The 19,794-nt window shown below is 44.0% G+C and overlaps 1 protein-coding gene across 4 annotated transcripts in view; it reads right to left on the reverse strand.

Annotated features, from left to right (window-relative positions):
* CFAP20DC (CFAP20 domain containing) overlaps window positions 1-19,794 on the reverse strand; it is a 398,952-nt gene that overhangs the window by 166,942 nt on the left and 212,216 nt on the right. For 2 of the 4 annotated variants that reach the window (XM_077278690.1, XM_077278693.1), the window contains exons 11-12: window positions 16,699-16,806; window positions 3,563-3,682 (exon numbers count right to left, since the gene is read on the reverse strand). In XM_077278690.1, coding sequence (XP_077134805.1) covers window positions 3,563-3,682; window positions 16,699-16,806 — 228 coding nt within the window. The remainder of the gene's footprint in view (window positions 1-3,562; window positions 3,683-16,698; window positions 16,807-19,794) is intronic. The other 2 variants (XM_077278691.1, XM_077278692.1) reach the window with 1 other exon arrangement.

Below are 19,794 nucleotides of genomic sequence, written 5' to 3' on the forward strand. Positions count from 1 at the left end.
TGTAGATCAGTTTTTGTACTGTGGATTTTCTAATTATATATTGGACATTGACTAGTAACTGGAAAGTCGCTTAAAAGGGAATTTGTCATCATAAAATGACCTACTGCATAAATCAGGTTTTTGTCTTACGTTTATGCTTGAAAAGTTTTGTCATTTTTTTTCTTTTTTGATTTCCATAACAAGATTTGTAAAAAAAAATCAAAATCTTGAAATGTTCACATTGGCCACTGGGGCAATTTTCTTTATACTTCCTATTTTGTCAGGAAATTCACATGTACATTAACAGCATTAGACTCAGACCTTATCTTTTGTACCGAAGCATCTAATGTATGTGTGCAAAAGTCATTGGGGAGGGAGGGGGAGCTGTGATACCGCTTATTGTGAATGAGCATCTTGTGTTAGGTATGTAAGCTGTGTAAAGACATGTTATTCCTGTCTGTGATGATAATGAGACTTCTGACAAGTCTTCTGAAGAGAACAGGAAGTCTAAAATACCCCCAGTGGACAGTATAAAAATTGCAAGATTTCTTAAAAAAAAAACAGATTGGGATATGAACCTGAAAAAAAAATGTTTAAAAAAATGATTTTTAACATTAACATCATTTTATGATGACACATTTCCCTATAAATGAAAAATGTAGCTGTGCTACATCTGTAAACTGCTTATACCTCTCATCTAGTGTCTATTAATCCAACATGTATGTTCGTGCAGTAAAGCGGCGGTGCTTAGCATCGCAGTGAGCGCAGATGAGGAGTGCTGCAAGAGAATAATAGAACAATCATCCTAATGTATTCCATTTCGTACTGTTATTAATCTTCATTAGCAAGCGCCGTCCTGATTGGTTCATTTAAAAGGAGCCCGTAAAATATTAATCTTGTTAATGACTATTGCAAATCAGATCATTGTAAAACAATAAAAATAACTTAGACGTAACAAGTTCTGCTTTATGTCTCTGATATATGAAAACAATATCCCCCCCGCTGTGCTCCAACGTGTTCTGTTCTGTCGCTGAGAAATGGGAAAGTTCTAAAACGAAATAATTGAGATGAATCTTGTTCAAATTGTCATAAAAAAGCTGCAAGAACCAGAAAATACTAATCCTGAATTTAAAAGCTCACACCCCCCCGCCACCTAAAAGACCCCAAAACCCAAGAGTCGTCATTCAAGTTTCCAAGATTCCTGTTTAAAAAAAAACTGGATTAGTTATGCAGTGATACATTTTTATATATTGTTGGATAACTTTGCTTTTTTTACCTTTTAGGATCAAGGGAAAGAGATGTGACAATCCTTGGGGTGTAATGGTGGCCGTATTGTTTGTCACCTCTTCACCCGGGAATTGTATACGACCATGACTTCTAGTGATGAGCGATTCTGACGGAATCTGAACTGTCAGTTCGCTCAAATCAATACAAAATAAATTTTCATTCTCATTTTTAGGATCTCTCTAGATGACAGAGCATAATAAATGTAAGGTAGAAAAATATATATATTGACGCTCTCCTGTGGCGCCACCGTAGGCCACCACCCAGTCCACCATGCAGCTCTCTCTGGCTTCTTCTTTTCTTACGTCCTCTTCCTGCATCTTCAGGCTGCGCCGGAGTTTCTGGCACTGAGTAGGTCTCTGATCTGATGAGTTGCATCACCCGAGACCTAGTCAGGGCTTTACTTGACGTCACATGTGTTGTGATATCACCAGTCTACTTTGCCAAAAGCCGTTGCACAGACTGAAGATGCAGGAAGAGGAGGTCACATGCAGTGTCGAAGTAAAGAAGTGCTTATGTAGTACTAAGTATTTGGATAAAGCCAAAAAAATCACCTTAACTCCTTCCTTAACAATAGACAGTGTGTCCGTAAAGTCATGGTGCACTTTTATAGTTTACATTTTGGCGCCCTTTCTCTGGCCCAATCATATCAGACCTGTTCATGAGGAAAGATAACAAGAACCAATGAACCAACACAAACTCATTTAAGCTGTTGCTGAGCCCCCAGCAAGATTAACCCCTGATATACTGAACTCTGGTTAATACACTGCCAGGTCTGTGACATCATGCAACCACAAGCTTATGCTATCGTTTGGATGTGTGTAGGGCAAAAAATGGAGCCCACATCGAACTGCACCGAATAGATATGAAACTGGGGGAGTTTTTCTTTTATTTGGAGCAGATTTCACATTTCTATCGTCTTTTGTTGCTTTCCAGTGACTGGCCAAAAGTGCACCGTGACTTTACGGACACACTGTATGATGGCTATCTAAGTGGTGGTTAATTAAGGCTTCATGATTTATCCGTCATGCTAATCCCGCAAGTGCTGTCTGCCGTGCCATCAGCTGATATACAAGTGCTTCTCACTAAATTAGAATATCATCAAAAAGTTAATTTATTTCAGTTCTTCAAGACATAAAGTGACACTCATATATTATATAGAGTCATTACAAACAGAGTGATCTATTCCAAGTGTTTATTTATGTTAATGTTGATGATTATGGCTTACAGCCAATGAAAACCCAAAAGTCATTATCTCAGTAAATTAGAATAATTAACAAAAAACACCTGCAAAGGCTTCCTAAGCATTTAACAAGGTCCCTCAGTCTGGTTCAGTAGCTCCACAATCATGGGGATTTAGTTTATTCCTCCCTGTCCCTTTCCTCCTCCCTATTGTTGTTTTGTTTTTGTATTATATAGGTTTTCTTTTATCCCTGATTTGTCTTTGTGCCTGGTTTACCTTTCATTTCTATCCCATGCCTCATGGGGTGTGGGAGGGGACAGATTATGGTTTTTACAGGAGCATAGAAAGGACGGAGATTCGGGCAGATCTGCTCTAAGTTCCACATCAGAGTGGTGTTCGTACAGTATTTGAAGTGTTTTTTTAATGTGGATTTTGGAATGGATCTGATTAAAAATCTATGTCAGAAAATTTGACGTGACAAAATATTGGTTTTCAAAGCGGAAAGCGCTTCAGGATTCGATCCTTTTTTCTGGAGTTTTGTAAACTTTTTCAGCATTTCTAGTCACTTCCTTTGAGCTTTTTCAATGTTTTATTTTATTAAGACGGTAGCAGGGGTTTTTTTTTGGTGATTTTTTAAAGAAAAACAATGAGAAAATGTAAATAAAAACTCTTGGGCCTCTATTTATCCTTCTCATTGGCTCCTATTACAAAGTACTGAGTCTTCCAGGTGAAGGACTGTCGATTTTTGGAAACCTTAAGCGCTTAAAAGACGAATAAAAAGCCTGAAAATATGAACAAGAAAGGTTTTTTTTGCATAGAAATTAATATAAAAGTTTTTTTTAACATTTTCTGAATATTTTTTTCAGGCGTTTTTTGGAGTGGACCTGCTTGAAACACTCCTGAAATAAATACCCTTGTGTGCACACGCGCCAAGGCTTCAACAGAAGTCTGCTTTGATATTTGTAGCGTGTAAGAATCGGAACATGTAAATTTATATATTAACATGGACGGCGCATTACGCGGCTTATATATTCCTTTCTGCATATAATTTGCTTTCCTGATCCATTTCCCTATCAAACAGATACAAAAGACTTTATACAGGAGGTGTCGTCTAACCTGGGACGTGGGCGCCTGCGCCGTTTGGTGCCTTTGGTCTGTTTTCTCTCTCGCAGGACGGCATATGGATCTGAACAGAGCGCTTATCTTCATTTCCGCAGTGTCCCACTGAAGAGCTGTCTGAGAGAAAATATATCATATAAAATACATTTCTCCTTATCTGCATGTTTTAAATTGCAAGTGGATTTTTATTAGTTCTGAGATCTCTCCCTGCTGTTCCCACTGATAAGCCATAAAGCAGAGGCGATATTTTCATTTTTATTCACTCAGAACGCCTGCACTGTTTCATAACTAAGGTGACCAATTTAGTTCCCAGACGCTGCTGCCATTTTTCAACTATGGCTTGTTGTTGTTTTGCTTATTTTTTTTTCCTTTTTTTTATTTTTAATCCACTTTTCGAGCTTTATGTTTAATAATATAATTTAGAAATGCGTCGACGTTTTGCGTCCTCTAAGTAAATCTACAGACATTAAATTCTGTTATTATTTAAAGAGTACATGTCCTTAATTTTTTATTCAGAAATTAATAATATAAGGAAAGATAAAAAGAAAATTGTAATAGACAAAAAAAATCACATTCTGCAGCTCATAAAAGTCTATGGAGCTGAGAGAGAGGAGTATACTGTAGCTCATTAAAGTCTATGGAGGTGAGAGGGAGGAGTATACTGCAGCTCATTAAAGACTATGGAGGTGAGAGCGAGGAGTATGCTGCAGCTCATTAAAAGTCTATGGATGTGAGAGAGAGGAGTATACTGTAGCTCAATAAAGTCTATGGAGGTGAGAGGGAGGAGTATTCTGCAGCTAATAAAAGTCTATGGAGGTGAGAGGGAGGAGTATACTGCAGCTCATATAAGTCTATGGAGGTGAGAGAGAGGAGTATACTGTAGCTCATTAAAGTCTATGGAGGTGAGAGGGAGGAGTATACTGCAGCTAATAAAAGTCTATGGAGGTGAAAGGGAGGAGTATACTACAGCTCATAAAAGTCTATGGAGGTGAGAGGGAGGAATTAGCTGTGAAGAAGACAGAGGCAGAAACACAGAGATGTGGTTGAAGCTTTTAGTAAGTATTGTATCATGATTGAAAGCTTGAAAGCTGGATTCACAGCCACCCTGCTGACTAATGCTGTATCCTCACCCATCCCTTGTAGATTGTGAGCCCTCTTGGGCAGGGTCCTCTCTCCTCCTGTACCAGTTGTGACTTGTATTGCTTAAGATTATTGTACCTGTTTTTATTATGTATACCCCTCCTCACATGTAAAGCGCCGTGGAATAAATGGCGCTATAATCTAATATATAAAGCTGAATGTGTGTGTGTGTGTATGTATGTATGTATGTATGTATGTCCGGGATTGGCATCTGAACCGTAGCAGCTACAGCCACAAAATTTTGCACAGTCACACGTCTGGACCCCGAGAGCGTCATAGGCTATGTTGTGAGGTGAAATTTTAACCCCGCGCTTTCCAATTCACCAAACAATTTTGCCCCTATCTACATAATGGGGAAAAAGTGAAAGGAAAAGTGTTGGAGGCGTCGCAGCTACAGGCACAAAATTTTGCACAGTCACACGTCTGGACCCTGAGAGCGTCAAAGCTATGTTGTGAGGTGAAATTTTAACCCCGCGCTTTCCAATTCACCAAACAATTTTGCCCCTATCTACATAATGGGGAAAAAATGAAAGGAAAAGTGTTGGAGGCAAATTAACAGCTGCCAGATGTGAACAAGGGGGACTTAAAGAATGACAGCGATGGCACCAAAGAGTATATACTGTACAGTTGCTAAGGTGGGGCCCCAACATGGGATAATCACACCACCACGGGGATATGAACACACACACAAAATGCGCCACACACTACCACGTGCTCGAACACATATACCACCCTCAGTGCACATTTCACCACACATACACCAACCTCGCCACATAAAAGTAGAAACACAAAAGTCGCCGCTCAAAACTCGCCACGCGCAAAACTCTCCACATGCAAAACTCGCCACACGTGCAAAACTCGCCACACGCAAAACTTGCACACGCAGAAAAATTGCCACACGCAGAAAAATTGCCACATGCACAAAAGTTGCAACACATGCAAAAGTTGCCTCACACAAAACTTGCACATACTCAAAAGGCACCACACATAAAACTCGCCACGCGCAAAACTCGCCATGCGCAAAACTTGCTGCACACAACTTGCTACACTAACCTGTCACATGCAACTCGACACACAAAAAGTTGCTACACGCATGTCGCCACACAAAACTCATCTCACAAAAGTCCCTACATGCATGTCGCCACACGCAACTCAACACACACAACTTGACACACGAAACTCGCCCTAAAACACACACAAGTCTGGTATCCTTCAAAAATAAAAATCTGATTAATAAGCAGACAAACTACAAGAGCAACAAATGTACCATATAGGAATCCGGCAGCTGTCAGTCACATGACCAGTCTATTATGTGTATGTGTGAGCTAATATATACTGCCAGGGGGTGGGCTTACTGTTGGCTGGGGATTTATCAGGCTGCCATTTTAGCTTACAAATACTGAGGTAAAAATACTGACCAAATAACGTGTGAACGAGGGCTAATACAGGAGGAGATGACATACAGCTATATACTATATACAGGAGATGACACACAGGTATATACTATTTACAGGGGAGATGACACACAGGTATATACTATATACAGGAGGAGATGACACACAGATATATACTATATACAGGAGAGATGACACACAGGTATATACTATATAGAGGAGGAGATGACATACAGGTACATACTACATACAGGAGGAGATGACATACAGGTATATACTATATACAGGAGGAGATGACACACAGGTATATACTATATACAGGAGCAGATTACCTACAGGTATATAGTATATACAGGAGGAGATGACACAGGTATATGCTATGTATAGGAGGAGATGACATACAGGTATATACTATATACAGGAGATGACACACAGATATATACTATATATAGGTGAGATGACACACAGGTATATACTATATACAGGAGATTACATACAGGTATATCTAATATATAAAGCTGAATGTGTGTATGTATGTATGTGTGTATGTCCGGGATTGGCATCTGTACCGTCGCAGCTACAGCCACAAAATTTTGCACAGTCACACGTCTGGACCCCGAGAGCGTCATAGGCTATGTTGTGAGGTGAAATTTTAACCCCGCGCGTTCCAATTCACCAAACAATTTTGCTCCTATCTACATAATGGGGAAAAAGTGAAGGGAAAAGTGTTGGAGGAAAATTGACAGCTGCCAGATGTGAACAATGAGGACTTAAAGAATGAGAGCGATGGCGACAAAGAGTATATACCGTACAGTTGCTAAGGTGGGGCCCCGACATGGGATACTCACCACACACGGGGATATGAACACAAACACAAAATGCGCCACACACTACCACGTGCTTGAACACATATACCACCCTCAGCACACATTTCACCACACACACACACCAACCTCGCCACATAAAAGTCGAAACACAAAAGTCACCACTCAAAACTCGCTACATGCAAAACTCGCCATATGCAAAACTAGGCTCACGCAAAACTCGCCACACGTGCAAAACTCACCTCATGGAAAACTCACCTCATGCAAAACTTGCACACACAGAAAAATTGCCACATGTACAAAAGTTGCACCACATGCAAAAGTTGCCTCACACAAAACTTGCACATACTCAAAATGCACCACACATAAAACTCGCCACGCGCAAAACTCGCCATGCACAAATCTTGCTGCACACAACTTGCTACACTAACCTGTCACATGCAACTCAACACACAAAATGTTGCTACACGCATGTCGCCACACAAAACTCATCTCACAAAAGTCGCTACATGCATGTCGCCACACGCAACTCAACACACACAACTTGACACATAAAACTCGCCCTAAAACACACACAAGTCTGGTATTGTCCTTCAAAAATAAAAATCTGATTAATAAGCAAACTACAAGAGCAACAAATGTACCATATAGGAAATACGGCAGCTGTCAGTCACATGACCTGTCTATTATGTGTATGTGTGAGCTAATATATACTGCCAGGGGGTGGGCTTCCTGTTGGCTGGGGATTTATCAGGCTGCCAATAGCAACCAATCACAGCTCAGCTTCTATTTTGCTACAGTTAATTAACCTGAGCTCTGATTGGTTAATATAGGCAACAAAGACATTCTCAGTATAACAAAGCTAATATATGTTGTGAAATGCTTCTATTTGCTTAGTTTTTGCCTTTTAATAATTACATTTCTATCTATTTGTTTTGTGGTTTTTGTGTGCAGAATAAATTTTTGTTAACACATTCTATTTTGCTAACAGCAGTCATTAACCCGGGCGAAGCCGGGTAGTACAGCTAGTAATAAATAATAATAATAATTCCATAATGCTTTCTATGCTTCTCCTGTTTCAAAATAGATCAGGGAGCAGGATTTTCTCACCTCTGTGTTTAATGTATATATAATAGGGTACAGTATTTGACCCTAACCCTTTAACCCATAATATGACAGGTTAATAATCTACGGTAACTTTCATTGCAAAATCTTCATTTTTTCTCAAATTAGTTGATGTAAAAATGAAAACACCCCAAATCAAAAACTTCTACATCTACATCTAGTATTTTGTATGACCGCCCATAATTTTTAACAACAGCACCAAGTCTTCTAGGCGTGGAATGAACCAGTTGGTGACATATTATATCTCTCTTTTTCTATTCTTTAAGAACGGTCTCTTTTATAGCTTGAATGCTGGGTGATGCTCCAGACCTCCCCCTAAGAGTTCGATTGGGATCAGATCAGGAGACACTTGGCCATTGAATCGCTTTCACCCTGTTCTTCTTTAGAAATACAACGGATGTGTGTTTTGGATCATGGTGATTGTAACGCTATGCCCAGCGCCCCTTCATGGTGTCCTATTCTTCCACCATGAAGGGACACTGACTTACTCACCACCCTGGTCCGTGGCGCGATCCCCAGCGTGCTCCTGCTTCCGCTGTGCACACCGCACTGTGTCACAGTGGCATGCCTAGGGCCCAGGTGCGTGTGTTCCCCTGTTCTTAAAGGGGCAGTGCGTACATGGTAAATGTTGGGAGGCATTTAGTTTAATGTGTATTCATCTGCAAGGTGTCTCCCAGCCAATAGCTGGAAGATATCTTGTATAAAAGGCACCCTCCCTTTCTGGGAGGTGCCTGAGCAGCCCCTAAACTTCTGTTAGGTGGTTTGGTGTGCAACTATATGTTGCCAGGTCCCCCTTCCCTAGTCTGTCAGTGTCCCGTATCCTTTGTTCCCGTTAGTCCGCCATAGTTAGTCCTTGTTTTCTGCGACCACTTCGGTGGTGCCCGAATCCCTAAACCTCGTCTGCGGTACCTGTAACCCATGGCCTCAAATGTTGTCTGCCAACCTGGGGGCTGAATTATCAGGCCGGAACTGTGAACTTATCCCTGTGGCAGTCCAGTCTGCACTGTGTGAACCTGTCCCTGTGGCCGCCCTGTCTGCACAGGGAGAACCTGTCTCATTGGCTGTCTTGTCCACACTGTGTCAACTTGTACCAAGCGGCCGACCTGTCGGAAATCGCCCCAAAAGGCCGTCCTGTCTGAACTTGTCCCAAGTGGCCAGCTTTGTCTGAGAATCTGAAGTAACACGTCGCCCTGGAGTGGCACCTGGCAGCCACCTGCCGCACAAGTCTGACCTCACCACTAGAGGCTCCAGCAAACACTAAGGAAGCTGCTCAGTCATGCCCCTCCAGGGTAAGTCCAATCTGTGGCACAGTGGATCCACAAACCACGTGCGCCACCTAGTAGCATAACAGCTATGTTGGAAAAGTGCACATCTACCAACGGCACGGAGTGATGGAAGCATCTTCTCTTTCAATATAGAGCGGTACACCTGTGAATTGATGACACCATCAATGAAATGTAGCTCCTGAACACCAGAAAAGCTCATGAGCCCCACATAAGGACACTGACACCACCATGTCTCACTATAGGCACCATGCACTGTTCTAGATTAATTTGTCTAAACTGTTCTTGTCAAAATATTGGAAATTTTACAGTGGCTTGTAAAAGTTCAGACACCCCTGTTCAAAATTACTCTTATTGTGAACAAATAAGTAAGTTGAAGATGAAATGATCTCTAAAAGGCCTAAAGTTAAAGATGACACATTTCCTTTGTATTTAATGCAGAAAAATATATACTGTCATTTTTTACAGTTTAAAAATTGCAAAAAGGAAAATGGGCTAATGCAAAAGTTTAGGCATCCTTGGAGATTTGTGTGCTCAGATAACTATGACCAATGTTTCAGACCTTAATTAGCCCGTTAGGGTTATGCCTTGTTCACTATCATTGTTAGGAAAGGCTCGGTGATGCAAATTTCCCAGCTTTCTAAAAACCCAGCCTCTAACCTTGTGCAAAAAACAGCAGCCATGGGTTCTTCTAAGCAGCTGCCTAGCACTCTGAAAATGAAAATGGTGCAGGCCCACAAAGCAGGAGAAGGTTATAAGAAGAGAGCATTTTCAAGTTGCACTTTCCTCAGTTCTAAATATAATTAAGAAATGGCAGTTAACAGGAACAGTGGAGGTCAAGATAAGGTCTGGAAGACCAAGCAAATGCAAGTTGCAACATTTTAAAAAGTTTTTTTTCCGAATTCTTGGGAAAACTTTTTGAAAAATAGGAGGCTAACTCATTTTTTTCTAACTAAATCCACATATTTAAGGGGTTGTCATGTGAAAGGACATTATCACCTACACACAGAATATATGATAACTTGCTGATCGATGGCAGTTCGAATACTAGAACCTACACTGTTTGACAGAACAGGAACTTTTATCCCTGTAACAATATTCAACGCCGCTCTATTTATTGCCTTGGGGCTGCCAAAGCTGGCCTTCTTTTTTTTTTGCTAGCTCCTTAGCGAATGAATGGAACAGCTTTTAGAGCATGTGACCTGCCATATCTAATGCGAATAAAAGTTCTTTATTGGGGCCATTGGTGCAGGCGTCAGTGGCGGGACCCCCCCCCCCCCCGATCAGTGATTACTTCCTTTCACTGGACATCCTGGGTACAGGACTTGTGACACTTGTCAGCATCTATTTCAGAAGGATGAAATATTGCCGCTATGTGTTTGCTGCTCACTTTTCTCTAGGAGATGTAGCAGAATAATCTTTACATGCAAAGCTCATTTTTCGTTCTGCAATTCTTCAATATATCAGAGAACAACATCAATAACAAAATATTCCAGCACGGAGAGCTCGTTCATCAGGATGCAGATATTCGAGGCGCTGCGTGAATGTATGATCACTCACAGAAACACAATTAAGATACGGAGAGGGAAGTCAAAATCTCACTGTGCCAGAAGTGCTGAGAAGCCGAAATGTCTGCGCCACAAAGAATGCGCCAAGTCTGTGAAGAGTGCTCGTAATAGACAAGTCTGGGAAACCCTTCTATAGTTTGTGTTCTCTCAAAGTTAAATGCCATTACATAGTTTCTAAAACTTTCCAGTAAGATCCTGTTCTGGAGCATAACTGAAGGTCCACCATTCAAGACCCAAAACAAATTCTTGGCTTGCATTACCTCTATTATATCACTCATTTACAGAAATTTAAATTTTTTTTAACGTAGCGTTAGGCAACTTTGGTGCTCTCTTCCACATTCAGAAGCCGGCAACACTACATCTAGGGCCAGGTTTTGGAATGACATCGATTATTTGAAAGTTAGTAAAAAAGTTAGCTGCATGCCATATGTCGCGCCCCGCTCCACCGCCGCAGGGCCGAGGGGTACCCGGTACCGGGCCTCTGAGTCTCTGCTTCTGGGGTTGTCACGGCGGCTAGGCCCCGGTCCGTGACCCTGCCGTGGGGCGCACAGTAGAATGAGGGTGTGGGTGTTGGTAGTGATGATAGCGATGTAGCGGTGCAGTTGTGGGGTGCAGGTCGCAGTAAATAACAAGGACACCAGGTTGCAGTCTCTTTACCTCTTTACTGGAGATCTCTGAGTCCTCAGTCCAGAACACGGTTCACCAGGCTACGCAAGTCCAGCCGGTCCAATGGCACCTCCAGAGTCCTCCTCTCAGGTGGAAATCTGTGCCTTCCTTCTAGCGCTATGTGTTGTAGTCCTTCCCTGCTGTGCTCACGGAAAGTGACCCCACAACGGTTGTGTCTGTTTCTTAAGTTCCCTCACAACTCGATTTGATGTTCCTCTGTAATCCACCCCTCCCTGTATTCAGGTTGGAATGGCACCCGTTTGTCAGGTAGGCCTGGAGTTCTTCCGGGACCCTAGAGACGCCCCTCTCCCGCAATTGCCCCCCAAGACTTCATAGGTGATATGTGGTAGACAGCCCGCCTGAGACCGACTGTCCTGCCGCTGTTTGGAGTATGGCTTGAAGCTGTATTCTAATCCACTCCCTCGGCGTTCCGGCCACCGGTATTGCGCCTCAGCAGGGTGCTGCCTCTTTCAACAAAACCCCTGCTGGTATTCTCCTTCTGCTTGATCTCGTTTCTCACTCAGCACAATCTGCCTCGCTTCTAGTCCTTTCTTGGGCACCGCCGCTAAGCTGAGCAGGCACGGTCCCGTTACGTTCTCTCAATGCCAAGCCTCTGCCAGGATCCCACCCCTGGCAGAGACCCTACAGTCTCTCCCTTCACAACACCCTCTGCCACAGGGTGTTGCTCTGTTCAATCCCGTCAGCGTTCTCTCTAACTTCCTGCCTGACCCCCAGTTTATCCACTATGGTGGGGAGTGGCCTAATGAATAGCACCCTTAGCTCCCCCCGGAGGCCCTGCTGTGAAACATATTGGTGTCTGTGATACCTGATTGGAGGAACTCCTTCAGTGCCATCGAACGTACCATGGCTCCCCTTAGTGGCAGAGCCACAGTACTGCAACGACCAGGACTCTGGGGCGCTGCACTCCCCCCTGGTTAAACACAGTACTCCGGGACTGGGAAGAAAAACAACAATACAGATTAGTAAACAGACATACAATTTTGTTGAGTGCAAAACAATAAGTATACTTGAACAGGCTTCCCTTTATGGGAGGTGAGGACACTTTTAATGTTACAAACATAGTCAACATTATAAATTACAGGCTATACATAACTCCTGTTACCCAACCGGGTATTCTACTTAGTGCAAATTCTGGAACAATAAATTAACATTGCCTTTAAGAAACATACACTCTTAGTTTACCAAAGGCCTTCCTATAATCACATTACAGGGTAGGGTAACTTCACATTCTCCTACTTTGAACCTGCAGGACCGCCTGTCCCTATGGCACCAGACCTACTGCCTCTCCTTTCTTTTACAGGACCGCCCCGTTCAGCCAGGGCCTACTGCCTTTCGCTACTATACATAGTATAGACATAACATTCCTTTCGTTTAAAGAACTCTGAGCCCGCTCTACTCGGCTCCTTTAAGGACTCACTCTCTAACCCCTACGGGTTCGCTTTCTGTCCTTAGTAACAAAGTAACTTTCTATGGGGACGCAGGGTTTACCTTCTATCCTCACCTTCATCATTACTTCTTTACTTTCAACTATGCAGATCTCTACTTCTACCCCTGCGGGCTCTCTGCATCTTTTCCTTTCACAAAACATTATTTTCAGATTTCACAATTCAAACAATTTAAACACATATAACTTTTCATGTAAAACAGTTACATTCTTTCTCAAAGCATCATCATATTACCGTTCTAAAACAGTATCGCTTTCAAGTTCAATTCCACGCATCCCCTTTAAGAGGGGACCAAGCCTTTCTGAGGTAGCTCGTCTTCTCAGCCTACCAGTCCACGCAAAGGCTCCGGAATGGCATCTTCGCAAAGTGTCTTTTAACTAAAACCAGTAGGAAAGGTATCTTCGCAAAGTGTCTTTTAACTAAAACCAGTAGGAAAGGTATCTTCGCAAAGTGTCTTTTAACTAAAACCAGTAGGAGGCACCCTTAAGAAGGTGCAACTATTTACAAGGAAGTTCGAATCATGCACAGTCCATGATTACTGCAGTTTGTGTAAAACCTCTGGAAAACAACAATAGTGACCCCGGGTCAACAAAGGGGTCACCTTTTAAAGTTTACCCTGGACGGGTTTAGCAACAAACAATCAGGAACAGTTAAAGGAAAACTATTTACATTTTTCAGGTTTCCGAGGTTTATTCTTCTTCAGGTAACTTTGGTTCCGGGACCCCGGCCACTGTAGCGCCAGTGTCCGCGGTGGGTCTTCCCAGTGCAGTTAGACCACCTGACGCCTGAACCTGAAGACGGATCCTGGCTGCCAGCTCAGTTGCTGCAATGATATGGGCGGTGGCAATGTTGGTAAGCTCCGCTACATTTAGTTCAGTCGCAGCTGAGGTAGTAGATGACACTCTCTCAGATCCACATCGGCGAACGTTGCGGGCACACTCTTCCCGGGCACTCCGATGGCGGGCATCTCCCGACCGTGCAGGCTTCAGACCCTGGTTCACGGCTAATGCAGCGGGGATTTGTCCCATCTCTTTCCAGTCTTTCCATTGGGAAATCAGGCACTGTTTATATTGTTCCCAAGTGAGCACCGCAAGAGTGGACCCGTTCTCCCGGGATCCATCTGCTCTAAACCAGGGGGTGTCCCACCGAAGAACTACTCCATCTAAGCTCACATCCACGGGCTCCCCCACTCCAGTCGACAGCGGTGGCACCATCCTCCCCAGGTCATCGGGGGATAGCACCATTAGCCCTGCCGAGATAAGTCGCTCCCTACTGAGACGGAGGTGGGTCATGGAATCGGGCTCGTGAAGGGGAGCAGGGACGTCGGCCATACCTGCGCCTAATGTGGTTCCATCGGTGTCGCTCCGGTCCATTAACAAGGGTGCTGGAGTCGGCCGCAGTCCGGACTGCGGCTCCTCCAATAGGATTCTCGGATTCGGCTCCGCTTGCTGTAGTTCCTCCTCCTCTAACTCCGAAGTCAGGATTGGTGGACGTAGCCCCGCTGTCGGGTCCGCAGGCTTCCGGTCCATCTCCGGTGAAGAAGGGCAGGCCGGAACTGCTCCTTCCTCGCTCAGGCACTCGCCGTTCATCGTCGCTGCCTGATAGTCGGTCGCAGCGCATGCACCTAACTCCGCCATTTCTCCGAGGTCGGGCATCTCCATCCCCAGCCCCTCGCTGTTGCATATCAAGGGGTGTTTCTCTTCCGTTTTGGGGCGGGTCATTCCTCTGCAACCAGAAGTGCAGGGGGCGGTAGCCATTTCTCGCGCCACACTGGGAGTCTCCGCCCATAACACGCCCTCCTTCCCCTTGGATGTAGCAATGGCGGCGCCTTTTGGCGGGAACTTTTGGCGGCTAATGGCGCAGCACAGTCCTCTCAATAAAGTACAGTTCAAGCACAGTAAATCACAGTCTCTAGGCACACATGACCTGATTCTTCAGGCTTAAGTAGATCCTGTTCGTGACGCCAAGTTCTGTCGCGCCCCGCTCCACCGCCGCAGGGCCGAGGGGTACCCGGTACCGGGCCTCTGAGTCTCTGCTTCTGGGGTTGTCACGGTGGCTAGGCCCCGGTCCGTGACCCTGCCGTGGGGCGCACAGTAGAATGAGGGTGTGGGTGTTGGTAGTGATGATAGCGATGTAGCGGTGCAGTTGTGCGGTGCAGGTCGCAGTAAATAACAAGGACACCAGGTTGCAGTCTCTTTACCTCTTTACTGGAGATCTCTGAGTCCTCAGTCCAGAACACGGTTCACCAGGCTACGCAAGTCCAGCCCGTCCAATGGCACCTCCAGAGTCCTCCTCTCAGGTGGAAATCTGTGCCTTCCTTCTAGCGCTATGTGTTGTAGTCCTTCCCTGCTGTGCTCACGGAAAGTGACCCCACAACGGTTGTGTCTGTTTCTTAAGTTCCCTCACAACTCGATTTGATGTTCCTCTGTAATCCACCCCTCCCTGTATTCAGGTTGGAATGGCACCCGTTTGTCAGGTAGGCCTGGAGTTCTTCCGGGACCCTAGAGACGCCCCTCTCCCGCAATTGCCCCCCAAGACTTCATAGGTGATATGTGGTAGACAGCCCGCCTGAGACCGACTGTCCTGCCGCTGTTTGGAGTATGGCTTGAAGCTGTATTCTAATCCACTCCCTCGGCGTTCCGGCCACCGGTATTGCGCCTCAGCAGGGTGCTGCCTCTTTCAACAAAACCCCTGCTGGTATTCTCCTTCTGCTTGATCTCGTTTCTCACTCAGCACAATCTGCCTCGCTTCTAGTCCTTTCTTGGGCACCGCCGCTAAGCTGAGCAGGCACGGTCCCGTTACGTTCTCTCAATGCCAAGCCTCTGCCAGGATCCCACCCCTGGCAGAGACCCTACAGTCTCTCCCTTCACAACACCCTCTGCCACAGGGTGTTGCTCTGTTCAATCCCGTCAGCGTTCTCTCTAACTTCCTGCCTGACCCCCAGTTTATCCACTATGGTGGGGAGTGGCCTAATGAATAGCACCCTTAGCTCCCCCCGGAGGCCCTGCTGTGAAACATATTGGTGTCTGTGATACCTGATTGGAGGAACTCCTTCAGTGCCATCGAACGTACCATGGCTCCCCTTAGTGGCAGAGCCACAGTACTGCAACGACCAGGACTCTGGGGCGCTGCACTTACACACAATTTATCTGCATGCTGTTTAAGGCCCCAGTACACATTAGACTAAGGTTGACCAAACCTGTCGATATCAGCGGGATCTTCGGACAGTCTCATGTCAATGTGGGCTTTCCATCTGTCCCCTTAACAGATGATATCATGAAGGCGAAGGGTCGGAATGATAGAATTCCGACAGCTGATCCTTCTCTTGGTCTTGGTCAAGGGAAGACATACCATTGGCGCAAAAAAAGCTGAATTTTGTATTTTGCGCCACATTTATTTTGTGTTTTATATAAATTCAAGACTACTTTTAGGCAAGGTCAACAAGAAGGCAAAGCCAACAGGATGGTTGGTGGAGAAAGGGCAAGATCATGATCCCAATTTAAGGAAAGCCTCTCTTGCTTCCAGCTCTCATCTGGCTGCCACCGAAGTCTTGACAGTCTACTTCTGCTCCCCTCCAGTAATGAGTGGAAGCCTAAGGTGAACATTAGCCCAGGATCCCCTTGATTACATATTATGCCCCGTGAGAGTAATTACTTGCCTTACTTACCAAGCACAGATTTGGACTGCTCCTTTTTTCCACTCCCAACACTCCTCAGTCGTCTACCTTTCTCGTTAGTGAGACGATCCATAGGTGGATGTGGAAGGTAATCTGCTCCTAAAACATATCAACCGGATTACTGCCCAGACTGTTAAACATGATATCTTGATACTATTCTAACAGTTTACAGATCTGAAAATACAGTGGTCCCAATTCGTCATTGCTTTTTCTCCAATGTTTTGGAGTAATTTGCTCTTTTTCACTTTTTCAGTGGCGTTAGTATAGTCTTTATACATTTTCCATCATGTTCAGGTTTCTTTTGTACCTATATTTTTTTTTCTTTTCCTTTACACCTTTGCTTATCCAGATGTTTTAGACAGATACACAGATTCATAAAACGTGATTTTTATCAAATGTCGTATTTTTTTTGGGTGCATCTCACTCCAGTCCATGCCGGTGTTTACGTTTCTGGAGGAGTTTCTAGTTTGGTGCATTTTTGATGCATTACACTCATCAATTTCTTTTCGGAACAAATAGTGATGAGCGAATGTGCTGGGATAAGGTTTTATCTGAGCATGCTCCGGTGCCAACCGAGTGTCTTCAATGTGCTAGAAAAAAAAAAGGTTCACGTCCCCGCACCTGCATGTCTTGCGGCTGTTCGACAGCCCAACACATACAGGGATTGCCTAACAAATATGCAATCCCACAGGTGTTGTGGCTGTTGAGCAGCCGAGAGACATGCAGGTTCGGGGACTCGAACATATTTTTTGAGAACGCCGAAGACACTCAGTTGGCACCGGAGCATGCTCAGATAACACCTTATCCCAGCACATTCGCTCCCCTGTTCCCCAACTCCGGTCCTCAAGAGCCACCAACAGGTCATGTTTTCAGTATTTCCTTAGTATTGTCCAGGTGATGCAATTATTACCTCTTCAATACTAAGGAAACCCTGAAAACATGACCTGTTGGTGGCTCTTGAGGACTGGAGTCGGGGAGCACTGCACTAGGATTTGTACCGAAAAGAATCACAATCACAGGACGATTTCTTGCAGAAAAATAATATTCACAGCAGGCTCTCAATCACTGCTGATAAGTGACAGAGAAGAGCTCTCTTCGAGAATACAAAAGACTCCCAGCTATGAATCCGCGGAATTCTTTCATTGCTCCTAGCAGCCAAACACTACAATATTATTACAGTGCTGCTTTGGCTAACGGGTGAGCGGATCTGCCCTTGTAATATGCCGCCCTTTTAAAAGGTGACATAGCGGCTATACTATTCCCATAAGGATCCTAGGAACTCTGTACTTTGGCAACAATCTTAGAATTTTTGTTAGGCTCTTTATTTAACGACCCATTAGGTTGTTTTTTTTTTTTTAAATATTACTATTTTTTATAGGTTCGAATTATGGAAAAAATCTGATTGACAACATGCCAGAATATCTGCACTGTCATAGACATAGCGCCCCATATAACTAAGAGGCTAATTCATCATTGCCTTTGCACTTTTTTTTGTCTAGTTTTGTGTGGTTTGTATTTACTTTTTACTCTTTTGGTAATTAACAACATTGTTTAAGTCTATTTTCATTGTGTTCGCCTGTTCTTTTTATGTTGTTTCCTGATGTTTTCAGCTTATTCATCAATTGTGTTTTTTTTTTTTTTTAAATGCATAATTGTTTGACAATTGTACTGTCACGTAGTGATGGTCTTCAGTGAGGAAAGGGGGCCTCAAACTGTCCCTGAAACTGTGACCCTAACTATCCCTGTTCTGGGGGTACTCTTGAAGGTAGAGAAGCCTGAGTCTCCGACCTTACTGTGCTCCTGTTAACCCTGATCTGTCCCCTCTCACATCCCATGAGGCACGGGACAGATATATGAGGTAAACAAGATACAAAGACAAAACAGGGATAACAGAAAACAACAAACATACAAACACTCACCAAATGTAAAGAGGTATATAGGGAAGGATAGGAATTTACCAACCAAATGGGAATAGAACAAAGAGGAAACCAAACACACAAAAACAGCACGCAACAATCTCCAGTGGCAACAATGATCTCCAATTCAGCACATTGTCTCCAAGGAGCTAGGAAGCAAAGCTTTCACTGGCAAGGAAGAGAAGGTCTGACCAGGTTTTATAGGGAGAAGTAATGACCAGATCAGAAAATGGAGCAGCAAGTTTCTGACCAGCATGGAAAGGGTCATTAACCTGTTTAGCACCAAATTCATTTAATATGGGACACAAACACACAGGCTAAATGGAAGACCTGTGATTCACAGTACGCAGTGATCTTCTACCCCCAGATCTCCCAGGTGGACGTGAAACACTCGTGACATGTACTCCTATACTCCCCCCTCCCCCGCTGTGATTTTTATGTAAGTCAGATATTTTTTGTCTTGCACTTTTTGGCTAGGGTCCCAGCAACGTATTTTCATAAATCGGTCCTATTATACTAATCACACTCTGATCAGAGTGTGATCACAGTGTGATCCGATTTTTGTCAATTCTGACAGTCTGTGAAAATCGGACCGCACTCAGATGTCACCCAAGTGCAGTCCGATGTTTTTCCACAAATTCATTTAGTTGCATGGCTGAGTGCAATCCAAATATCAGGTGCAAATTGAACAAAAAAAATCGGGCATGTGCATGGCCCCATATATTAACATTGGTGCGAGTGTGATCTGTTTTGTCGGATCGCACTCGGATCAGAAATACGGTCGTCTGCAAAACGTGTAACTTTTTTCGCGAAAAGGTTAAAGACAAAAACCGAAAATGATTTTTTTTTTCGCTTCGTGTGAAATTTGTGAACCACGTGCGCCATTTGGAAGAAATTTTGGGCAAGAAAAGACGACGAAAATCACAAATTAGAAAAGAATAGTATGGTAAGTTAAAAAAAGAAAATGCAGATGATGAATTGGGACTTTTGATCATTCTTTATTAGAGATGTTTTGCCGTATCACACTTTTGCAATGGCGGGTTCCCACGCGGGACCTTGTGTACTAAGCAGCGATGAGCCTGAGGCGTACCCAACTGTATCTGTGCCTCCGGGCTGAGCTCCATTACCAGGGTCTGATCTGCACTGTATCCTTTATAGTACGGGGCCGCTG

The sequence above is a fragment of the Ranitomeya variabilis genome, chromosome 8, assembly GCF_051348905.1.
Source record: "Ranitomeya variabilis isolate aRanVar5 chromosome 8, aRanVar5.hap1, whole genome shotgun sequence".
In the NCBI taxonomy this organism is placed as follows: Eukaryota; Metazoa; Chordata; class Amphibia; order Anura; family Dendrobatidae; genus Ranitomeya; species Ranitomeya variabilis.